At 40.2% G+C, this 24,341-nt stretch overlaps 1 protein-coding gene across 3 annotated transcripts in view; it reads right to left on the bottom strand.

Annotated features, from left to right (window-relative positions):
• Nucleotides 1-15,879: 15,879 nt before the first annotated feature.
• The window catches only part of golga4 (golgin A4), a 160,801-nt gene continuing 152,339 nt past the window's right edge, over nt 15,880-24,341 (bottom strand). For 2 of the 3 annotated variants that reach the window (XM_048528967.2, XM_048528968.2), the window contains 2 exons: nt 21,485-21,544; nt 15,880-16,378 (listed from right to left, as the gene is read on the bottom strand). In XM_048528967.2, coding sequence (XP_048384924.1) covers nt 21,515-21,544 — 30 coding nt within the window. In that variant the 3' untranslated portion in view covers nt 15,880-16,378; nt 21,485-21,514. The remainder of the gene's footprint in view (nt 16,379-21,484; nt 21,545-24,341) is intronic. The other variant, XM_048528965.2, reaches the window with a different exon arrangement.

The raw sequence follows: 24,341 nt of genomic DNA on the forward strand, positions 1-24,341 counted from the left end.
TTTCAGTGTTAACACTGAGCTGTGCCTTCCTACTCTGCCTTGAGTTATTCAAAGGTTGAGCTGTTTTGGGAAGGAGTGGAATAGAGGTTAACACTCCATACCTCAGGCTGTTCATTCCTTTTTGGTCTGTACAACCAAAACAAGTGAAATTGTTGAAAAAAACACGAACTTAGGCCTGGTTCATTGGCTCAAAAGAGATTCTAAACACTCTCATTCATTCATAAAAAGTGATGGATGAGCTCTCACCCCTGTCAAGTAAACGCTTTTTTCTAATCTAATATTTGGTTACCTGTTGAATGTGTTACTGTTTTTTAAATGAAGCTAAGGCCCAAAATATAATTAGTTAACAGGAAGGCCTTTCTTGCCATTGTTTTAGGGGCATGGAACAAGGTAATAAATTTTGTACCATCTGTGAGACTCTGGTGGTGAAACTGTTGTTATTGGAGCATGAATCAGAGATTGATTGGCTGACCACAATTTTCAACACATCAGGCCCACTGATCACTAAGAAAACTATTGCGGCTCGGCCCAAATTAAAATTCAAAAACCAGGAAGTGACAGATTTTAGTTAAGCAAGGACTTTAACGGCTCAGAACCAGATTGGTGCAGTTCAGAGACGTATCAGTCTTCATTGAATTGAATGGGCCTGAGAAGCTGAATGGCCTACTTCTGTGCTCCACTCCACGCTCCATCTGAGGCAGTTCACAAACAGCCAACCCTTATAAGACGCGCCCTGCAGTATAAAAGATTTAGCAGCCGTGAAGTAATTACTTATGAGACTCCATAAAGAGTCTCTTCATTCATCACCAAGCATATCATCATTTATATGGCACCCTCCATGGCCTGAGGTCACCCAAAAACATGAAACACCAGAACAATTGTTTTTGAAATGCAGTTATTACTATGTAGGTAAACAGTAGCAGCAAGATCCCACAGACACAAAATGAGATGGGTGACCTGTTAATGCGTCAGTGATGCTGATTAAGGGATTGATGTTAGGATATCAGTAGAACACCCCGATGTCCTTCAAATAAAATGACACGGAATTTTATCATCCTTCACTAAACTGACAGGCACACACATTAACTTTTCAATCTGAAAACAGTATCTCCAACACTCCCTCTGTACAGTAATGAAGTATTAGCCTGGATGATTCCATTAATTAGTTTTAGCGGTGAGAAGCAAGATATACAAGGATGTTTGACTAACAAATCTTAATTTTCCATCCAAGTTGCCCTTTAGCTGACTTTAAGGTCTGGATCTTGGGATAACTCCTCATGTGCAGTACAAACTGGGAGATCTGATCAATCTCTCAGTATGGGCAAACATAGTCCATAACGTAATGCAGTTACTTTGCCTGAGATGTTGTTGATAACACTTGTCATATATTAACAGCATATCCAGATGTTAGTATAAGAGTTGCATAAACGTCTGCCTCACTCTTATAGTTAAATTTAGTCATTTAATGATGTAACCATTTTAAAATCCAGACAAAGTGTCAACATGAATTCTCAAAATAGCAGACCATTATACAAATGATATCATTGCAAATGGCATCGCCTGTGAATAGACCCCATCACAATTGCAAAGTTCTTTGTTTATAGAGTCAATTTACTTAGAAACTATTAAGGTACTAAAATAACTGGAAGGCAGAAGGGTTGGCTACTTTAAAATCTAGTATGAGCATTCAGGAGAAATCTCAAATTGAAGATGAGGAATGAAATGTATGTCGATATTCTTAGTATTGTTTATAGAACGGAACTGGTAAATCTCCAATGTTACTTAAATTGGAAGCAATAATTGCTGTTCTATTCACTGGAAATTCGAGACTGCAATAAACTGAGCACATTGGCCCCTGTTCCCAATTCTTTAATTTGTTTTCCTGTTAGTGAAAGCTTTGAATTGTGAACAGAACCTCACAAATTTACCTCACATGACATAACTTTTGCTATATTACATATCGCAGTTTCTTTTTTAAACAAAGAACAGAGTGAAATTAAAACAGGGCTAAAGGACCCCTGTAAAAGGCAGTACCAAAACTCCTGGTCCCAGTTCCTTGGGTCCAGTTTTCATCCAGATACCACCTCATTTTAGCCGCAAATGGGGCTGTGTCCATGTCCATGCTGTCTGTGACTTTGAGATAAATGACCTTGAAAGCAACAATGTAATTTGTTTGTCCCATTTCAATCCAGGAACATGTAAACGTGTACATTGAGCTCATAGCTCTGTTTAATTTTAAGGTCTGTGCTCCAGCTGAGCCAGGCACATATTCTATCACCCTCAATTTCACAATCTGCATTGACACTGTCTGCCACTGTTGTGTTCTTTTAGATGACTTGAGGATGAGATTTTGTATCTCCCACAACATATTATGAAAGGTCTTGAGATGGAGTGCATAGTCTCCCTGCCTCTAAGACAGAGCTTCTTGTTAAAATCCCACTCCAGAACTTCAAGATCGTGAGAATTTCATTAATAACATGGCCAAACAACTTTGTGATCAACCGGTGACTCCGTCCTATACATCTATAGCAGGTGTTTTTTTAAACTTCATTCACGGGATGAGGGCCATCACTGACCAGGCAGCATTTATTGCCCATCTCTAATTGTCCAGAGGGTAGTTAAGAATCAACCACATTGCTGTGGGTCAGGGGTCACATGTAGGTCTGATCAGGGAAGAAATGGAGTTTCCTTCCCTAAATACCTCAATAGTTTCAAAATAAATGGGCTCTTTAAACAACATTAGTGAAGCAGATGGATTTTTCCCCCTGGCAATCGACAATGGATTCATGGTCATGGTTAGATTTTTAATTCCAGATACTATTTATTGAATTCAAATTCCACCATCTGCCATGGCAGGATTTGAACCCAAGTCCCCAGAATGTCCCCTGCTGGGGTCTCTGGATTAACAGTCCAATGATAATACCACTAGGCCATTGTTTCCCCTGTCAAGTTTGAGAGTGTCTCCCGGTCAGCAGAGAGGTAAATATTCAAGCTATTGCCTCTGGTGACAAGCCAATGCTCTTTTCCAGAAATAACTAGCTATAGAAACAGATGTAAGCATGTTATTTTGTCTGTCTAGTGGCTCACTAGATATGGAAAGTCTCTAAATCACATGTTATAGCCCAATCTACTCATATGCGCAGCTGTCTGTTTCCCCATCACTGAATCCTAGTTAGATTGACTTTGTGCTACAGAACTCACTGAAAACAGCTGCTGCTGTTGCATATATGAAGGCCAGACTCAGTCCAGTTTCCATTCAATATTCATAAATCACCAGTGTGAGTTGAGAGGAAAATCCTGCCTATTTAATGTAAACAAGGAAGCAGACAAAGTTATGCCATGAGTGAAAATAATTCAGGATACTTTGCTTGTAAAGCTATTGGAAATAAAGAATTTTACAGTACAGAAGGAGGCCATTGACCCATTGAATCTGAACTATCTCCCAAAACAGCGACCTAGCTAGTGCCACGCTCCAGCTCTATTTCAGCTTCATTCCTTTCGAATATATACCTAGCTCTCTTTAGAAACCTCATATTTAACCCACAAGTGATCAAGCCTCGTCAAATTCAATAGAACAAGAGAAATAAACATATACACCTAAAGGGAAAAAAGGGAACTGATTAGATAGCATTTTGAAAGAAACAGCACAAGTACATTGTGCAGTATAGAAATATAAATATTCAAAAGCTTACATTCGTTATTCCTTTTCCAGCCTGAGGCTGTGGCATTTAAACATGTTACTAGACTGAATCACCCATAACAGAAGCATGGACATTTGTCCACATGTGTGCAGTGAACAGGTCAATTCACTGTTCCAATGTGGGATTATACGAGTCGCTGAGTACACTCGACTTGAATAGCCTATTTTTGGACTGACATTTGCTATTGTTGCTGTTACTCCAAACAGTTTCAGGAATGTTCATTTTAAAATAAACAACATTATTCACAGCCTTTAATACAGCTTTAAAAAGAGCTTTCTTTGCATATTTTCCATAATTTTGGAATAATTTAAACAGATGCTCCATGTTACTAGGGTATCTTTCCAATTACAGAATAATGTTTTCATTGAATATACTTTAAGCTTGAAATAGTTTTCAACAGAAGTCTTATTAGAAAGCTTACTAAAGTAAGAGTTTTAACCATGAATGATCAAATTGGCTTTTAAATGTAGTACCAGTGAAGGATTTCTGCAGCAGTGGAAAAGAATAAGCTGCTAACAAATTCCTCTTAACTCAAAGAACATACTTAAAACATCCCCTTGTAATGACGGCATATTCCTTGTTCCCACTTTTTGACACGACTTATGAGGACTACAAGTGTACCTGCACCACACGATTGCAACTTTTCAAGAAGGCAGCTCACTACCACCTTCTCAAACACAATTAGGGAAAGCATTGAATGTTGCTTTGGAAGTGACAGTTACATCCCAACAACAATTTTTAAGAACATTAAAGCAGGTGTTGTCAACACCCAGGGTTCACAGACTAGAGCAATAGTTACGGAGAAGTCTTTTCAGTAGTTTCACACAACCTGAAATGCCCTGGAGACCTAGAATTCTACAGCACTGGTTAATCTATATTTTTAGTTGCTTTTCAGATTGTCGGCTGCAAAAAAGATGAAGTAATTTCGTCTTGTCAGTTTGTACTAACAACCCATTTCCTGGATAAAACCTTTTCTTATATCTTCTTTTACAATTTCGGTTATATTTTTGGCAGAAATATGTTAAATAAAAATGCTTAAGGTATTTAAAAAGTAACTATTGTCAAAACTTGGATGAATCAGAATGGTAAACAATTAAAAATGAAAGCTTGATGTGCAAAGTTGGGAATTGTTCTCAGGCTTCGGGTCACAGAAAGTTTTCATGCCGCACTGAATTAGTTTGCTCTGTGTTCAGTCTCATAACCCAGCTCCATGGGTTCATGTTGGTTTCAGTTTACCTTGTAGGTTGAGTTCATGTGTCTCTTACACTACTAGCAGATCCGAACCTATAATTGAACTAAGTTAACAAGGTGGAGAGCTGGATGAACACAGCATCATCTTAAGAGCAGGAAAGCTGACGTTTTGGGCCTAGACCCTGTTCCTGCAAGCTTCAGGTAGCATCATTGTGGCACTGCAGGAGGCCCAGGATGGACATGTCGTCTGAGGAATGGGAGGGGGAGTGGAAATGGTTTGTGACTGGGAGGTGCAGTTGTTTACTGCAAACCAAGCGGAGACTGCAAAGCGGTCCCCAAGCCTCCACTTGGTTTCCCCAATGTAGAGGAGGCCACACCGGGTACGGCGGATACAGTATACCACATTGGCAGATGTGCAGGTGAACATCTGCTGGATGTGGAAAGTCTTCTTGGGGCCTGGGATGGGGGTGAGAGAGGAGGTGTGGGAGCAAGTGTAGCACTTCCTGCGGTTGCAGGGGAAAGTGCCGGGTGTGGTGGGGTTGGAGGGGAGTGTGGAGCAAACAAGGGAGTCACGGAGAGAGTGTCACTCTGGAAAACAGATAAGGGTGGGGAGGGAAAAATGTCTTTAGCGGATTGCAGATGGCAGATGTGTTGGAGGATGATTCGTTGGATTCGGAGGTTGGTGGGGTGGTATGTGAGGATGAGGGGGATTTTTTTTGGTGATTATTGCGGGGACGGGGGCATGAGAGATGAGTTGTGGGAAATGTGGGAGACACGTTCGAGGGTGTTGTCAACCACTGCGGGGGGGAAGTTGCGGTCTTTGAAAAATGAGGATATCTGAGATGTACGGGAGTGGAGAGCCTCATCCTGGGAGCAGATGTGGCGGAGGTGAAGGAATTGGGAATAGGGGATGGCATTTTTGCAGGAAGGTGGGGGGGAGTCAGTGGGCTTGAAATGGATATTGGTTTTCAGGTGGTTGCCCGAGATGGAGATAGAGAGGTCCCGGAAGGCGAGAGAGGTATTAGAGATGGTCCAGGTGAACTTAAAGTTGGGGTGGAAGGTGTTGGTGAAATGAATGAACTGTTCGAGCTCCTCTGGGGAGCACAAGGTGGTGCCGAAACAGTCATCAATGTAACAGAGGAAAAGGTGGGGTTTAGGGCCAGTATAGGTACAGAAGAGGGATTGTTCCACCTAAGTGCCTCCCTAACCTGTTTCTTCTCTCACCTATCCCCTCATCCCACCTCAAGCCACACCCCCATCTCCTACCTACTAACCTCAGCCTGCCCCCTTGACCTGTCCGTCTTCCCCTGACTGACCTATCCCCTCCCTAACTCCCCACCTACACTCACCTTTACTGGCTCCATCCCTGCCTCTTTGACCTGTCTGTCTCCTCTCCACCTATCTTCTCCTTTATCCATCTTCTATCCCCCTCCCCCTCTCTATTTCAGAACCCCCTTCCCCTCCCCCTTTTCTGATGAAGGGTCTAGGCCCGTAATGTCAGCTTTCCCGCTCCTCTGATGCTGCTTGGCCTGCTGTGTTCATCCAGCTCTACACCTTGTTATCTTGGATTCTCCAGCATCTGCAGTTCCCATTATCTCTGATTGAACTAAGTTTACAGTTTTGACACTGGGAACATGAAATACTAATGGAATACGATATAACAGTCTGACAACGTTACATGGGTACAGACCATCTGTTAACAAATTATTTGCCTGACACTGGGGATACTAAAACTACTAGGATGAGTTTTGAAATGGGCTCCAGGACACAGATGGAGTATTAAAATACGGACTCTAAGCCTGCACTTGCTGAAAGCAGGACCTTTTCGCTGATTTTACTGCAAAACAATCCCCCTTAAACTCTCTACTTCTTCACCTCACTACACTGTTAAAATATTTCTCTATATTGATTTTGATCACCTATCCCACTATCATGTAATTTTGGCTCAATTTCACTTGTCTGCCTTTATTAATTGTCTTGTGCAATTGTGTGCTAAAGGTAGTAAATATATGAAAGCTGTTGTTGCCTAGGTGAGTACTTATCATGTGAGAGACATGACTCTTTGTCCTTGTTGATCATGTTTTGTCATCAGTTTGTGCCATTAGGAAAGGGAACGTTCATTTTTTTTTCTTCTCTAACCTAAAGATGGTGAGTGGGTGGCACGGTGGCTCAGTGGTTAGCACTGCAGCCTCACAATATCAGGGACCTGGGTTCAATTCCACCCTCAGGCGACTGTCTGTGTGGAGTTTGCACGTTCTCCCTGTGTCTGCGTGGGTTTCCTCCGGGTGCCCCAGTTTCCTCCCACAGTCCAAAGCTGTGCAGGCTAGGTGGATTGGCCATGCTAAATTGCCCGTAGTGTTCAGGGGTGTGAGGGTTATAGGGGGATGGGTCTGGGTGGAATGGTCCACAGGGCGGTGTGGACTTGTTGGGCCAAAGGGCCTGTTTCCACACTCTAGGGAATCTAATCTAAGCAATCCCCCATTTTTACAATTGCACCCATGAATCATATGGCTCCCGGTGAATTAGCAGGTGAAGTACATAAATAACAAATAACTGAGCCAAATAAAGAAACATCTGAAGAAGTGGCATGTGGGTAGAAAATGCTGAACCTATAATGTGGAATTCTATTGTTTCTCTTAACTTCTAAATGAAGTTTTTTTTTGTGTAGTAATTGAAGTTTAAGTGATTTTTAATTCCTAAGGTCTGGCTATCTTGGTTCAAAGCCTGTAATATGATCAATGTGATATAACTGCCAGATTATTAAGAACATACTTAAAACATCCCCTTGTAATGATACATTATTATCATTAAATTATTAATCAAATGTTGTATGTGTTGTAGGGGCTGGATGTCTTGAGATGAGATCAGGTAATTGCGCAGCCTTGAGAAGGCTACTTGAGTCTAACCGAAGCTGATCATGTGGGTAGCAAGCAATGAGCAGGGGCAGGATATAAGGAACTGTGTCCAACACGATTGCTGGCTAGCTCAGGACAAAGTGGGCTCAACAACTGCTTGGAGACCAGAATTAGACACTCTTTCCATTCCCACCTTCAGACAAGCCCAAGGAACTTTGCACACATGGATACTGGGGCATACAGTCTAGCTCACAACAAAGAAAACTGAACAACTATTTGGAGACAAGAAGGCAAGAACTGATCAGAGCCCTGTTCCAAATCTTGGGCAAGGCTAGGCAACCTTCCACACATGGACAGGGCAGTATAAATCATATTGAGCATAAGTTTCTTTTGTGAGTGCCGAACTTTGAGTGTTAAGTGCGAACAGTAATTTAGGAGTCAACTTGTTGCTACTCAAAGTGAACATCTGATTCAAAACCGAAACCAAGAAGCTTACCTTTAGTAAAAGGTAAAGATAAAGTGATCATAGTCCTATTGGGCCACAGGGCTGCACTCTCAATACAGCGAAAAAGGTGGTGCTATAATCCAAGGATCATCATGCCTCTATCAAGGGAGAGGAGAATCCTCCATGGTAAACTCAGCTGGTGCAGGAATTGAACTCACACTGTTGGCATCACTTTGCATTCCAAGCCAGCAGTCCAGCTGACTGATCCCTGTTACTTTAACAGGTTGCACGAGATTAATTGCAGGATTCCTTCCTTTTAATCTTCCTACAATCAGTTGGCTCATAAGGACCTGGGATTAAACCCAACCCATGATAACTTAGCATTATACCAAAGCCAAACACACAGCACTTAATTTCAGCTCTTATGAAAGCTAAAGAACACATTTAATCAAGGATAACAAGGCGTGGAGCTGGATGAACACAGCAGGCCAAGCAGCATTAGAGGAGCAGGAAGGCTGACGTTTCGGGCCTAGACCCTTCTTCAGAAATTCAGATATGAATGCAAGCTACATTATCCTACATATTCATGTTCTATTGCTGTCCAACTAAGTGCAATGTGTTCTGCAGTATCATAGTTTGTATCACTTGACCTTCAGTGCAAACATAGTATAAAACTTGATTTTTATTTGGTCTCCTTTCATAGTTTGGCTTTTAAGCTGGATCTTTCATTCGTTTGGTTTGCAATAGAGTTGTAACTTCAAAACACATTCTTCTCAACTTTACCATCCCTACCTTTCAGACCTTTCCTTTATTCTTACAAAAGTAGTTGCACTCTAATGATAAAAGATATTTCCAATAGCTTTCATGAGTTGGAGGATGAAGTGTTTCTCAGGTGGCCTAGTTTCACTGCAGAGAGGTACAGGACACTTGGGCAATCTCAAGAGTTGTATAAAAATCAAAACACATTTCTTGGATGTGTCATTTAGATCATTGTTGATTCGTATATCATTCCATGTGCTTTGGTTCTGATACCATTGATAGTATTTCCTAATAAAGATTTATCAATCTCAGTTTAGAAAATTTTCAACAGACAAAGTTGCACAACATTTCAGGAACATAAATTTCAGATTTCCAGTACTGTTGATTTGAAGAAGTACATCATCACACCATCCCTGTTCTCTGTAATCCTTCCTGTGTCATAACCTTTATATCAATGGTACACAATTCCCCACAATGAACTCCATCTGCCACTGCTTTGCTCACTTAGTTAATTATATAATATCACTGGAGGATTTGGAAAGGAGGACGCAAGCATTACATTCCCTTTCTGGCCAGGCTAACTGTGATTGAGTCATTTGATTGTGGTACTAGTGAATGGAACTGGAATTTCAGACTTTCCTTCTCTTGTGACTGACCATCAAAGTGACCCGTTGGCTAACACATAAAAGTAAAAGGCACAATAAATGTGTTAAATCAACTTTATTATCAGCTCATACAATAGCCACATAAAATCAATTGATCACCTTCGCCTTGTACATTCACTTAACGCCTGTCTTCCCGGGATCCTGCAACAACTCAATTCCATACGCACAGTTTCTTTATCTTCATCACATCTGTCCTGATGATGCCACTTTCCACCCGAATTCCCTCCTCTTTCACTTTAACTGAAAATTCCCCCACTCCACCATGGTTGACAGGGCCCTGAACTGTGTCTGACCCATTTTCCACTCTTGTTCCCTCAACGTTTCCCCTCCCTCCCAGATAAACAGAAGGGTTCTCCTTGTCTTCACGTTCCACCACAGTAGTTTCCACATTCAAAGGATCATCCTCCACCATTTCTGCCATCTCCAGCAGAATGCCACCACAAACACATTTCTCCCTCCCTTCCTCTAATTAGCATTCTGTTGGGATCATTCCCTCTGTGACACTCTCATTCAACCTTTTATCATTTCTAACATTACTCACTCCCCAAGGCATCTTCCTATGTAAATACTGAAAGTGTAATGCTTAACCAATCACCTCTTTGCTCCCCACTGTCCTCAGCCTCAATGTTCCAGTTGAGGTAGTGTTTTACCTGTGCTATTTTCCAATATAGTCTACCGCATTCATTACTCACAATGTGGTCTCCATTACATGGGCAAGACCAAATGCAGACTGGGTGACCATTTTGCGCAACACCTCTGCTCTGTCTCAGTTCGGATTTGAAACGTTAACTCTGATTTTCTTTCTTCATAGATGCTGCCAGACCTGCTGAGGCTTTCCAGCAACTTCTATTTTTATTCCTGATTTACAGCATCCACAATCCTTTCAGTTTTTATCCATTCTGATCTTCTGTATTAGGTAAAGTTAACTGTTTCCAAGCATGTAAAGCATCAGAAGCAGAACCAGGGAAAGGCAAACAGTCAGTTATGAATAGGTGTTTGATTCAACAGAGGATCTTGATCGGCGCAGGCTTGGAGGGCCGAAGGGCCTGTTCCTGTGCTGTAGGTTTCTTCATTCTTTCTTTGTTCAATGGGAACTTTGCAACATTGAGAAATGAGCTCAAGGCCTGACTTGTCATTGTTTCAGAGTTCAGGCATCCGTAGTATTTTGGTTTTATTTGGATCCCTACGCTTGTCCTAGTGCTCCTATATATTGTTACCCCCGTAGTTTGTTGACAGGATGCTGCTGAGTTTCAGTAGAAGAGATTTTAGGTAGTCTTAAAGGATGGCTTCAAGCAACTGTGGGCCCTGAATATCTGGGTTTGGGCTGCCAACCTCAGTATGGGTTACGGCAGTAGGATGGGTGCACCTACTTATCATTGCGGAATCAGTTAATCCTTGGGCTTTTGATCCTTGTTCATTTGATTCCCACAGCCACAACACCACCCCCAGATCAGCCCACTCTGCATTATACACATAGTGGTCACATTCCACTTCCTCCTACAGAATTGTACAAAGCAATGGCTTATACACTTGACTGTGGCACACCCGTGAAGATGGGAAGATATCATTACCACAGATAATTAAGTGAATGGGCAGAACCGAGTGAATGGGTTTTCATGCAGAGAACTGTGAGGTCATCCTCGTCAGATGCAAAATGGTTAGAACAGGATTCTTCAAAAATGATAGATCACTAGAAAAGTTGGCAATCATGGAGGCTCAAAGAGACTTGTCGGCCAAAGGTCATTCAAATATCAAGAACAAATACTTAAATTTAACTTGAACTTTCTGCTGCAGTGTGGCAACATAATTGGAAATCCTGGAGTGTCTCTGACATAATTTACTTTGGTGCAGTCTGTTGAATTTCATCATCTGTTGTCCTAGAATTAAACTCAAAGTCTCCCAAATTGGATTCTCTAAGTGCAAAGGGGGCAGTTGTAAAGACAAACAAATAAGCAATTTTCCTTACAGCAAGATGAAACAAACAACTTGATGATAAAAGACCTACTCATTTGAATTTTGTTCATGACATTTGAGAGACACTATCTAGACACTGGGATCTCCTGCAAATAATCTTAAATGTCCACTTGAGTAGGAGACAGAGTCTTGCTTTTGCATTTTTATCCCTAGGTTGACATCTCCAACAGTGGGCCTGCTGCTCAGATTCTGTTGGATACTTAACCTGTAGATAGTTCTGAATTGGGTTTTCAGTGATGCAAGTGTCAGAAAGTTGGCCTGAAGATAGTTTTATGAGAATCTCACTTAAGTATGCTAAACCAAAAATGGATATAATTCCCACTGGGACTGCAAGTTAGAGCTGTGAGCACCTGAGATACAATGGGAAACTTACAGAAGGAACCACAAGATAATCCTCAAAGTTAAAATGAATGTTTTCATTAATGTGCATTTTTTTCAAAATCAACTACTGATATATCCAAATATACTGTTTCAGGATTCACTCATTACTAAGCAATAAACTGTCTACTTATCAGGCATACTACTTACAGAATTCCACATAAATGTAATAGCAAACAAAACACATTCAATGAACAGCCAAAACTGAAACACAAAGGGCTTGTTAACTTCCTATTCAGTCAAAATTTTAGTGTTCATCAGGTAATCCAATCAATTTGGTATTTTAGTACAAGAATGTGCTACTGAGTTGCAACCTCACAGAAATGCGTAGTTAAATGATCCCAAAGGTAAAGATTATTCAGTAAAGGTAGATTTATGCCATGGATTATCATCCACACTTAATAAGTGAGAAAATAAAATGCTACTGCACTCAATTTGGCAGGGATCATTAAGAATGTCTTCAATTATCTAATGATTGTTTGGATTTAACCACATTTTCATGGATGACAAAGAATGTTATGAGCTCTATTTTATCCATATTTTACTGTAAATTACTCATATTGACTGCTTGAAATGGGTTCGACATCAAATAACAAATGCAGGATCATAGATTCAGGATTAAATTGCAAATACACCCACATTTAATTTGCCTTATTTTATGCTGTTCAACTTTAATTTCAAACAGACAGCAAGGTACAGAGGAGAGCTCATGATGCTTTGGTAATATTCTTTTAAATTCTGCGCTAAAAGCTTTGGGTTCAAATTGCTTACTTGGCTTATTGACCACAGAAGGAACATTCATGAGGTGATTCAAAAGTCTCATCATTCCACCACAGAAAATAGCATAAATAAATTTATTGTACTATTAAAAAGCTAATACAGCAAATGTTGGGTAGTCACCAAGCTGTGAAGCAATGGGTTTGATTTCCTGCTGCTACGTTTTAAAGTGGAGGGGCACATAAAATACACCTTCCTATATGCTCTTAAACCAACTTTGTCTTCACACATGAGAATGATGGGGCAACATGGCCAACCTGCCCTTGTGCATAAAAAGGCCCTCAGTGACCAATTAATGGCTAAGTGCCTTTATTTAAAAAAATCACTCACAGGATGTGGGGACCTCTGGCTAGGCCAGTGTTTACTGCTCATTCTTGTGCCAGAGGGCACTACAGAGTCAATCACATTGCTGTGGGTCTGGAGTCACATATATAACAAACCAGGTAAGGATGGCAGATATGCTTCGCTAAAGGGCATTGTGAACCAGATGTTTTTTTTTCTCCCCAATAATTGACAATGGTTTCATGATCATCATCAGACACCGAATTCAATTCATCATCTGCCATGGCAGGATTTGAGTTAGCTGAGTTTCTAGATTAATAGTCTAGTGATAATACTACTAGGCCATTGCTTCTCCATATCCAAAACACCATGGGGCAGTAGTCTTCTTTTAAAGCAGGTGACCCTGCAATGTTAACCACGTGGAATGCTGTTGGAAAAGGTGGTGGGGGTTTTATTTTGAGGTTCCCTATGCCCAATGGAGCAGTCCTCTGAACAACTTAACATGACAGAAATAAGTGACTTTGACTAATGAGGATATCATAAACAGCAGTGCCTCCTCTAACAAGGAATAGAAGGAGATACATAGGGAACCACCCAACAACCATGTCATAGTGCACTGAGAAACATGCAAGCAAGGTTCATGATGTGCTAATACATACATGCGTCAGATGATTCTCAATGGCCATTCTATGCGAAACAATCAAGCTTTAATTTTCCACTGTGTTTTTGACATTTCCTTTACTGCTCCTCTCGTTTATTGGCACCCATTAAGGCATTAAACTGCAACACACTACAGCACTAACCTCATACGCTGTGTTCTTTCCCATCATATTTTTTAATGGAGCCACTGCACTGCTAAACGTCCAACAGTCCAGAACAACTGTAAACAATTTATCTTGCCTTGTAATGTTCCACGCTTATTGGTGATCAAGAAAAAGGTTACAAATGAACATCAAGAAAATATAAACCCTGAAACCAAAGTGCAGCTAGACTTTCTTAAATCTGTTTCGTGTTTGTTCCATGGTGCTTGCCTAGCACCATCACCCAAATTTGAGTCAGGTTGCTGAAGTTGCTGCTCTTAAATATTTGATGATCAAACCACTGTCTTCTCTGGCTGACTGAGGGTAGGAGGGTCTGAGCATACTGAAGGCCTTCTGGCCAAGTACATAAGTCTCCTGCATCATGTCAACCTAAATCACTTGTATCAGTGAGAGAATTGCTATCCACACAGAGTACACCAACACGAGCTTCAAAATTCATTGGGCGGCCACTCCTCTAACCTTTCAGGGAACACTTGACCCTGGTTACATGAGGAGTCCATTCAGTTGGCAGTGACTTTGGAGATCTTGAACCTGCTCATCCAACAATTGCTTTTTAAACCCACAGAAGAGGCAATTGCATTACAGATCCGCATGCATCTCTCATCCACAAAGGAATCTGATGGATATGGATCTCCATCAGGGGCATGGGTCTCTTGATGGAGAAATGAAAGCACATTACTGAGGATGCTAGAGATCTGAAATAAATACTGGAGAAACTCAACAGGTTTGACAACATCTGTGGGGAGAAAAATAAGGTTAACATGTTGAGTCCAACATGTAACCTCTTCTTGATGGAGAAAACTGAGCCAAAATGTGGTCAAAACATAGAGGTTTCACGGCCAGGAGAGACTATTCCATTACACATGCTTGAGTACACATAGCATTTCTGACCTCATGATGGAAGGAGTGGTAATTGATTAATCAACTGAAGATTGTGACGGCCAGGGTGGTGCCCTGAGCAACTCCAACAATGATGTTGTAACGCTGAGATAATTGTCCTTCAAAAATCATAATTTTCTTTTCGAAAATGATTCATTTGCATAATAAAAACTGCCAATGTAAACATGTCATCGTAACATTCTGCTGACCAAGCTCCTGTCTTAAAAAAATTTTTAAAAATTATCCACCCCTTCAATTACATCAGTCCAAATATTCCCAGTTTCTAACCTGACTTCATTTAGTTACACTTTATTATCGACTCTCCAGTGTACAATGTTGCAGCACATCAACTAGTACATTATTCAAAAAACTATATTCTATTCCCAAGAAATACTATTCATAAGTGCCTGTCATACTTGTAAGTGTCACTGTAATAGAGGTTGCCCATTTAAGCCCTTGGCCCAGTTCCTCAACACAACATTTTCTTGAGCTGGTACTGCAAAACTTTGGTGATGTACTGCAGCAAATATGTAAATCTCTCTCGTGTTGGTGGAAGTACCCACAGCTGCCAGAGCTCTAAGCTTTACAATCCACTCCTTTTATGTGAAGCAGTCAAAGCAGCCTTACTAGGGTTAAGGTGCAATACAAATATCAAGTGGTTATTGCAGTAACAGAACTTACGTCACAACTGTAGCCTAGTTATAGCAGCAAAATGAAATCACATTAAAAGAAAAGATCAGGCTGAAATTGATCACAAATCCACCGTTTGGCCTCTTTTTAATTTCATCAGAAAAGTAACTGATAATAACGCGAAATAATCGCTAAAATTAACTGAATGAAATGCAATCATTCATGATCAACTGTTCTGTTGACTTAACATATACCAATAGAGATCACTAGCAATTCTTCTAAGGTCTTCAGTTTGAAAAAGGCTCTTATTGTAGGACTGCAAACAAAAGTGTGATTAAACCAAAATACTGTGATTAAATGTAGTAGAGTGGTGACAAAAGTGATGGAGAACATGAAAATGTCGACAAATACCATGCAAGTTGATCTTAGGAAAGCATTCTTTCAGACATTTGCAAACAAATGGTCAGATTAACAAAACAAAGGCATTTTCGTACATTAAATAAAACTTTATTTCACTTTTCCAAGTGAATGTTACAAGTTACCCTTTGCTTAGCATAGATATGAATCATGTATTTACAATTTACAGTAGTGTATCTCTCCAAAATACAAGTACAAAAGCTATAGTAAACAAACGAGGTACTGCGATTCAGTATCTTTATAGGCTGAAGCTCCAAGTTTATTACCTAGCAAAAAAAAAAATCAAGCCGTACAGAAAGAAGCATTCCAGTCAAACATTAACAGCATCCATTCACGGCTTATATCCCAATAGAAATTTATTGCACATTTTATCCTAGTGCCATTTAACAAGAACCTGCTAGAGTTAACATCAGAATAGTATCAAGTCTTCTTTAAATTTTAGACTTTGTACAAATCACAGTAAAAGGCCATAGAAACATCATCTTTATAACAGTACCATATTTCCCTTCCCTCCACAAGCAAATAGATAAATAACATCCCAGCAGCATGATCATGGAATAGCTCCGTGTCACCCTTGTAGATTTCCCAGTTAACGTAACCAAGTCTGGAAAGGGAAACAAAAGATCATTCTGTAAATGTCATATCATTTCCTGTTATATTTTCAGAACAGAATATACACTTTATTAGCAACGCACCCAAATGATAGTGTTTCACAGGTTCATGCTTCAAATGTCTAAAATTTTGCCCACAAAAGAAACCGATAAATCCATGAATATACCACCGACGCTTCTGCAGCACAGAAACTCATTTTAAGTGGCTCAACAACGTTTTGAACACATGAAGATAAGTACAGTTTCTGATCAGCCAAATCTCAGAGACAAAAAAGCCCTCACAAAAAATTTAATCAGTGCAAAACTGAGCAGTGTCAATTATAATCATATTGCAGAGCAGCCACAATTACAATGTGCAATTCATTCTGTTTCAAAAAGGAGGAACGTTAGCTTGATGGTGAGCTCTTTGCTATACTGCCTGTGGTCTAGGGATACTTACAATGCTGTTAGGTAGCATTTCCAATACTTTAATCCAATAACAATAAAGGCATTATGAAATATTTCCAAGCCAGGATGTTGTGTGACTTGGAGGGGACCTAGCAAGCAGTGGTGGTCCCACGTATCTGCAGAATATTCCAATCCACTCCTGACTTGTGCTTTGTAATTGACTGATAAAATAAAAAGAACAGGAGAAGACAGTATTGCCTGTTGAGACTGCTTTGAAATTCAATACGATCATGGCTGATATTGGTTTCAACTCCTTGCCAATTGCTCCCATATTCCTTGATTCCCTGTGATTCAAAAATCTGTGCTTAATTATTTTCAATAATTGAGCATCCACAACCCTTTGCACAAAAGAATTCAAAAAATCTCCAACCCTTTTGGCTGAAGAAATTTCTCAGTACTTAATGGTTGGCCTCTGGTCCTGAGATTGTGTCCCTGTGTACAAGATGCACCAGTCAGGGGAAACTGTTTCAACGTCTACCCTGTCAAACAGACCACTTCTCATTCTTTTAATCTCTACAGAATATAGGCCCAATTTACTCAGTTTTTCCATTGGACAATCCTATCATTTCAGGAGCAAAACTAGCAAATCTTTGCTGTACCATCTCCAATGCAAGCATATCCCTTCATTGAATGTGGAAATGAATATTATGTACAATATTCAAAGAACACTTTCATTGAAGCTTTGCACCGCCGTAGCAAGATTTCTTTATCTTTGTACTTGATATCCCCAACAATACAGACCAACATAGCATATGCTTCCCTAAATGCTGGCTGTATTTGCATGCTAACTTTTTGTGCTTCTTCCAAAAGTGAACAACACACTGGCAAGTCTCACACCTTCATTTTATCAATTATTCTATCAGCCACCACATGGAACGAATGGTCTGAACAGAGAAGGAGATCACAATTCAACTTGATTTGACTGTTCTCGTTTTTGTAATGAAGAATTTATCCTACACCACCTCAACGTTCTCCCCTAGCCTTCACATTCTCTTTTCAGATCCAATTCCTTTTTAAATGCTTCAACTGCACTTCCAGGTCAAAGCAACTCGCTTGATTGACACCCCATCTAACATTTCCAACATTTTATTCCTTCGCTAATAACATACATGGGCAGCAGAATGACACACTGCAGTAACTCACCAAATCTCCTTTGACAGCACCTTCTAAACCTGTAGTCTTTATCACCTACAGAGACAAGGGCAGGAGATACATAGGAACACCACCACCTGCAAGTTCCTCAACAAACCACACAATGTCCTGACGTGGAACTATACTACTTTCTTTCACTATTGGTGAGTCAAATTCCTGGAACTCTCTTCAAAGGTGTACTGTGTGTGTACCTCCATCCCAAAGACAGCAGTTCAAGAGGCACCTTCAAGACAACCACCTTCTCGAGGGCTATTGGGGCGGGCAATAAACACTGGCCCTTTCAACAATGCCCACATCCCATGAATGAATAAAAATTAGTTCCTCATCCATTTCAATAAATATTTTCTGTTCTTTTTCTGGTGCCTTCACATCCTTTCTGAAGTGTGGTGTTCTAAACAGGAGACAATAACTCAGCTGAAGCCAAACAAGTATTTTATGCAAGTTTGTCTCCAAGTCTCACACAATACTGACCTGGAACTCGAATTGTCATTGCCTCACTGTTACTGGATCAAAATCCTGAAACTCTTTTCCGAGCAGAACTATGGAAGTACAGACAGGGACTACAGTGGTTCAAGGCAGTTCATCACACCAGGAAAATTAAGGATTAGTAACACATGTTGGCCTAGCCAAAGACAGCCACATTCCATGAAAGAATTTTTAAAAAACCTTGGATACTCTATATATCTTGTCAGCCATGTGTTCAATCTATCCTTGCAACTTCAATAACTTATACATACTCACATCCACATCCGTCTACTCCTATATCTTATACCTTCAGAATTTTATTATTTTATCTTGTCTTTGCGTTTTTCTAAGCAAAGTGAATTAGTACACACGTGTGCAGTAAATTTAAATCAGCCACACGAGTATCAATTGTACCAACTTCTACGCCATTTTCTTTACTATCCTTTTCACAGTTCACAATGCTCCTAAGTTCCACATCATCTGCAAATTTTAAAATTTCACGCTGTACACCAAGGTCTACATCATTAATACAGATCAGGCAGAGCAAGCAGCTACAAAACAAACCTCTCCAAATCTGAAACACATATTAATCATTACTTGATTTACTGTCACTCAGTAAATTTCATATTCACAGTGTGCTTGTCCCTTTTATCCAATTACTTATAAATCCATTGTGGCACTCTATCAATGTCTTTGGATACCCATGTACAATGCAACCATAACACTGCCCTCATTAAGAAAGCACATGAAACACTGGGCTTACTATGAGAATGTTTTTTAAAGGGTGTAACTTTGCAATTCTCCAACCTTGAGTCTAAGAATACAAAATGCATCAGTATTTTCCACTCATTTTCCTTATTGTCTTTGGATGCATGTCCTGGAGCCTTATTAACTTCATGCATAATCCAACTACCCAAAACCCGTTTCTAATCGATTTCTAAAAAAAAATTCACTTGTGGAACATGGGTGTTACTGACTGGGCCAGCATTTATTATTCACCAACTGTTGCCCTTGAGAAGGTAGTGATGAGCTGTTTTCTTGAACCATGTGCTGTAGGTAGACCCACATTGCTGTGAAGGAGGGAATTCCAGGATTTTGACCAAGCAACAGTGAAGGAATGGCAGTGATATATTTCCTAATCAGGATGGTGAATGAATTGAAGAGGGGGGCATTCCCTTGGCGTTCTAGATGGAAGTGATCGTGGGTTTGAAAGGCACAGTCTGACCCTTTGGGAAGTTCGGAAGATGCCATACACTTTCTTTGCGTGTCAGCTTATAGAAAGGCTTTGAGGAATCAGAAGGTGAGCCATTTATCATAAAATTCCCAGTCTCTGAAATGTGCTAGACAATTCACTATTAACCTGATTAGTCTAGTTATATTCTGATTAGGGGAAACAACAGAACATTGGAGCTGCAGTATTTAGTGACAATAAAGTAACTGTGGGACACAGAGATGGTTAAGTTCTCCCATTCTGGAGACAGTCATTGCCTAATTTTTGAATGCTATGAATGGTCCCTACATTTAACAGCCCAAACAGAATGGTGCCCAGCTCTTGAATGATAGAATCAGATGTGTCGCTATCTGAGTCATCACAAGTGGAACAGTACATTATGCAAATACCAGTAAACATACAACTCTGACTTTAAGATGGAGACAGGATTAGTAGTGAAACAGCTTAAGATACTTAAGCTTCGCACATTGCCACAAGAAACGCCTGCAGTGATGTGCTGGGGCTGAGAAATTCGTCTAAACAAAGAGAACCATCTTTCTTTGTAATAGGTATGACTCCAACCAAGAGAAACAACTATGCCCAAGTCCCACCATTTTCAATTTTGTGAGGGCTCCAACATGGTACAATTGGTGCTTAGATGCCAAGGGGAGTTATTCCCACCTCACAAATGGAGTGTGTGCTTTAAGTCTGCCAGACAAAAATAAATAGACTGTCAAATCGACAACAAATAGACTGTCTCCCACCTTTAATGCTGGAATTAAATCACAGTTGAATGGACTCAGAATGGGAAAATTTTAACTGATCTGCAAAAGCCAAGATCATAAAATCAACCATTCAACTATTCATGTCACAATACCAGGAATCTCGACTGCAATATTCACAATGCTCAATGATTTTCTCTTTGTGAACAATTTACTGACTGATCCCTTTTTTCTTGAGATTTTTATTTCTTTGGACTCACTTTGAACCCCTGTGTACATGTTATTTCAGCATTTCTTTCTCACTTGCAGTAGTTAATAAACTTATTCTTCTTGACAATACAAAAGAAGCTGATGTTTGCTTGTTTCAAAATGTAAGTTCATTTGGGTCTGGAAGTACCCATAAGGGATCCTTCATAAATTGAGCTTTTGCTGCAACTAATTGAGAGATAGGTGAATAAAGAGTGGGGCCAACTTAACACTCTCGCCCAAGAGTTGAATGGTTTATGGTATCCCAATCTGCCTGAAGTTATTGACCCATGAAGCAGTACACAGACAAATGGATTTTAAACCAAAAACAAAATAAATGTATGGTGAGATTTATGCTATTATGTGAAGGAACTCATTCTGCAATCTGTTTAGGACAACAGTCGAACAAAATATTAATATGCCTTTGTAAACTGCATAATATTAATATGGGTACCAGCTAACTTTTTAAAATGTGAACTTAATTTATAACTTTACAGTTTTGCACCCAAAAATGCGTCAGTGCTTTTTGTTGTTATTTGAATTGTTTTATTTGTTAAAATATAAAGGTTTAAAATACTCATTCAGTTCCTAGAGACTTCATTGTGGTCATTATCTTCAGAAAATTACAAATACAGTACGATCAAATTAAACTACATGAAGACTATGGAAGGGAAAATTCAACGGTTGAATATCCACTTCTTGTTCCAGGTTGTCTATGAATGCTGTTTAACACACTTAATCAATTACAATGCCGAAGCAGGTGAACTATGAGGCAGCTACATAATTTTATTAGTTGGCTAGCTTTATGTTGTAACGAAAAGCTGACGAAGAACAGACAAATGAAAGGTATGACTCACCCATGTATTAAGTGACTGCATCACCAAGTCTCAGAAAATGCCAGTGCGAGATGAGGAATACTACACAGCCAGGGATAAACGAGTATAATAGCTTTTGTTAGATAAGCAAGCAACACACCCAGTGCCATGGAAAATACATGCAAAAGAGTTAACTGTTAGCTGGATTGCCCAAACAGTTCTAAGGATTGTTAAACTAGTGTCTAATTGGAGGAAATCACTACTGATGATGGGGAAGGAAATCAAGAGAATGCCTTGACACTGGACTAATTGAGTTCCTTGGAAAGGCCAAATTGCTAGAAATATGATCAATTAGCATTAACATGCAAAAATAGAAATTGCTGGAGAAACGAGTTTTTGTGGAGAGAAAACAGAGTTCTGAGACAAACTCATTGGGCTTGAAACATTAATTCTGATTTCTCTCTACAGATGCTTCCAACCCTGCTAAATTTCTCCCATAAATTTAACTTGTGTGTGCTTCAGACCTTCTCCATCTGCAGTTCTTTGTTTTATTCCATTATCATTAAGCTAATTTAACATATTATAGTCAGTACATTAAATGTGAAGAATCATGTAAATGTGTCATATCTATGTCTCTAAGCATATGCAACTTGCTTTATGACAATAAGGATCGACTAATAGGAGTGACAACTACTTATTTACAATTTGGTAGATTTTTGGACTCCCACTCAAGTTGATTCATTCTTGTCTCATATTCCCATTTTATAGTCCTTTTTCTTTTTACTTCCTTTCTAAACCTATTGCATTTGACACTGTTACACATGAAGACTTCACCTGGCCTGTACCATACACCTACTATTTTTGCTTCATCTCTATCAACTTGAGGGGCTCTGGTTTTGGTTCTCCTACCTGTCGCTTTTATTGAACTGCATCTAACTTGTACTTGAAGCATATCTTCCTTAACAATCACCAATTATTTCATCTTCCTGTCAGTTTCTGGATTAATTTTAGCCTGGCTAGATTCCTTTTCAACTCATTGAAATTAACTCTCCTACACATTTATCATGCCCATCTTCCTACCTCTCACTAGTGCAGAGCACTAGGAATAATCCACAGATTATTCACCTTTCAGGTCCTACTTTAACTTCCTCCCTAGCTCCTGAAAATTTCATCATTAGGCCTCAATGTCTCTCCACATTGTACAGCAAGGGCTTTCATGCGGTGGGGTCAAAGATCACCACTCAATTTTATGCTCCCACTAAGTTGCTTAGTGCTGCCTTTGAGATGACCAGTTGTCTCTAAAAAGTGAAATGCTTATATTAACTATGCTTTGAAATTCTGAATTAAATGGAAAGCACAATTTTTTTTAACAATTAAACAGTGAGATTGGTGCTACAAACAAACAAAGAAACAAAGAAACCTACAGCACAGGAACAGGCCCTTTGGCCCTCCAAGCCTGCGCCGATCAAGATCCTCTGTCTAACCTGTCATCTATTTTCTAACGGACTGTGTCCATTTGCTCCCTGCCCATCCATGTACCTGTCCAAATATATCTTAATGACATCACCAATCCAAGGAAACCTAACCAGATAAATAGAAAGCGGGACATAACACCAGCGCTTCGTCGGAGGCTCACTGATGATGTTACCTAGAATGGTGACGAAACGTCTGAAAACTAATCTTCCAGCTCAGCGAGCAGACTCACATCCAGAACCTCAACCTGAGCTACAAATCTTCTCAAAACTCGATTTCTTAAAAGACGCTTAGGTGTCTGCGTCTACCACCTCCTCTGGCAACACGTTCCAGGCGCCTACCACCCTCTGTGTAAAGAACTTTCCACGCATATCTCCCCTAAACTTTCCTCCTCTCACTTTGAACTCATGACCCCAAGTAATTGAGACCCCACTCTGGGAAAAAGCTTTTTGCTATCCACCCTGGCTATACCCCTCATGATTTTGTAGACCATATTCAGGTCCCCCCCTCAATCTCCGTCTTTCTAATGAAAATAATCCTAATCTATTCAACCTCTCTTCATAGCTAGCACCCTCCATACCAGGCAACATCCTGGTGAACCTCCTCTGCACCCGCTCCAAAGCATCCACATCCTTTTGGTAATGTGGCGACCAGAACTGTACACAGTACTCCAGATTTGGCCGAACCAAAGTCCTATGCAACATGACCTGCCAACTCTTGTACTCAATACCCCGCCCAATGAAGGAAAGCATGCCATATGCCTTCTTGACCACCCTATTGACCTGCATTGTCACCTTCAGGGAACAATGGACCTGAACACCCAGATCTCTCTGTTCATCAATTTTCCCGAGGACTTTTCCATTTACTGTATAGTTCGCCCTTGAATTTGATCTTCCAAAATGCATCACCTCGCATTTGCCCGGATTGAACGCCATCTGCCATTTATCTGCCCAACTCTCCAGTCTATCTACATTCTGCTGTAATTTCTGATAGTCCCCTTCACTACCAGCTCCCTCCCCCAATCTTAGTGTCATCAGCAAACTTGCTGATCAGACCACTTACACCTTCCTCCAGATCATTTACATATATCACAAACAACAGTGGTCCCAGCACAGATCCCTGTGGAACATCACTGGCTACAGGTCTCCAATTTGAGAAACTCCATTCTACTACTACCCTCTGTCTCCTGTTGCACTGCCAGTTTTTTAAATCCATCTGGCTAGCACACCCTGGACCCCATGTGACTTCACTCTCTCCATCAGCCCGCCATGGGAAACCTTATCAAACACCTTACTGAAGTCCATGTATATGACATCTACAGCCTTTCCCTCATCAATCAACTTTGTCACGTCCTCAAAGAATTCTATTAAGTTGGTAAGACATGACCTTCCCTGTACAAAACCACGTTGCCTATCACTGATAAGCC

The sequence above is a fragment of the Stegostoma tigrinum genome, chromosome 5 (genome assembly GCF_030684315.1).
Source record: "Stegostoma tigrinum isolate sSteTig4 chromosome 5, sSteTig4.hap1, whole genome shotgun sequence".
Taxonomy (NCBI): domain Eukaryota; kingdom Metazoa; phylum Chordata; class Chondrichthyes; order Orectolobiformes; family Stegostomatidae; genus Stegostoma; species Stegostoma tigrinum.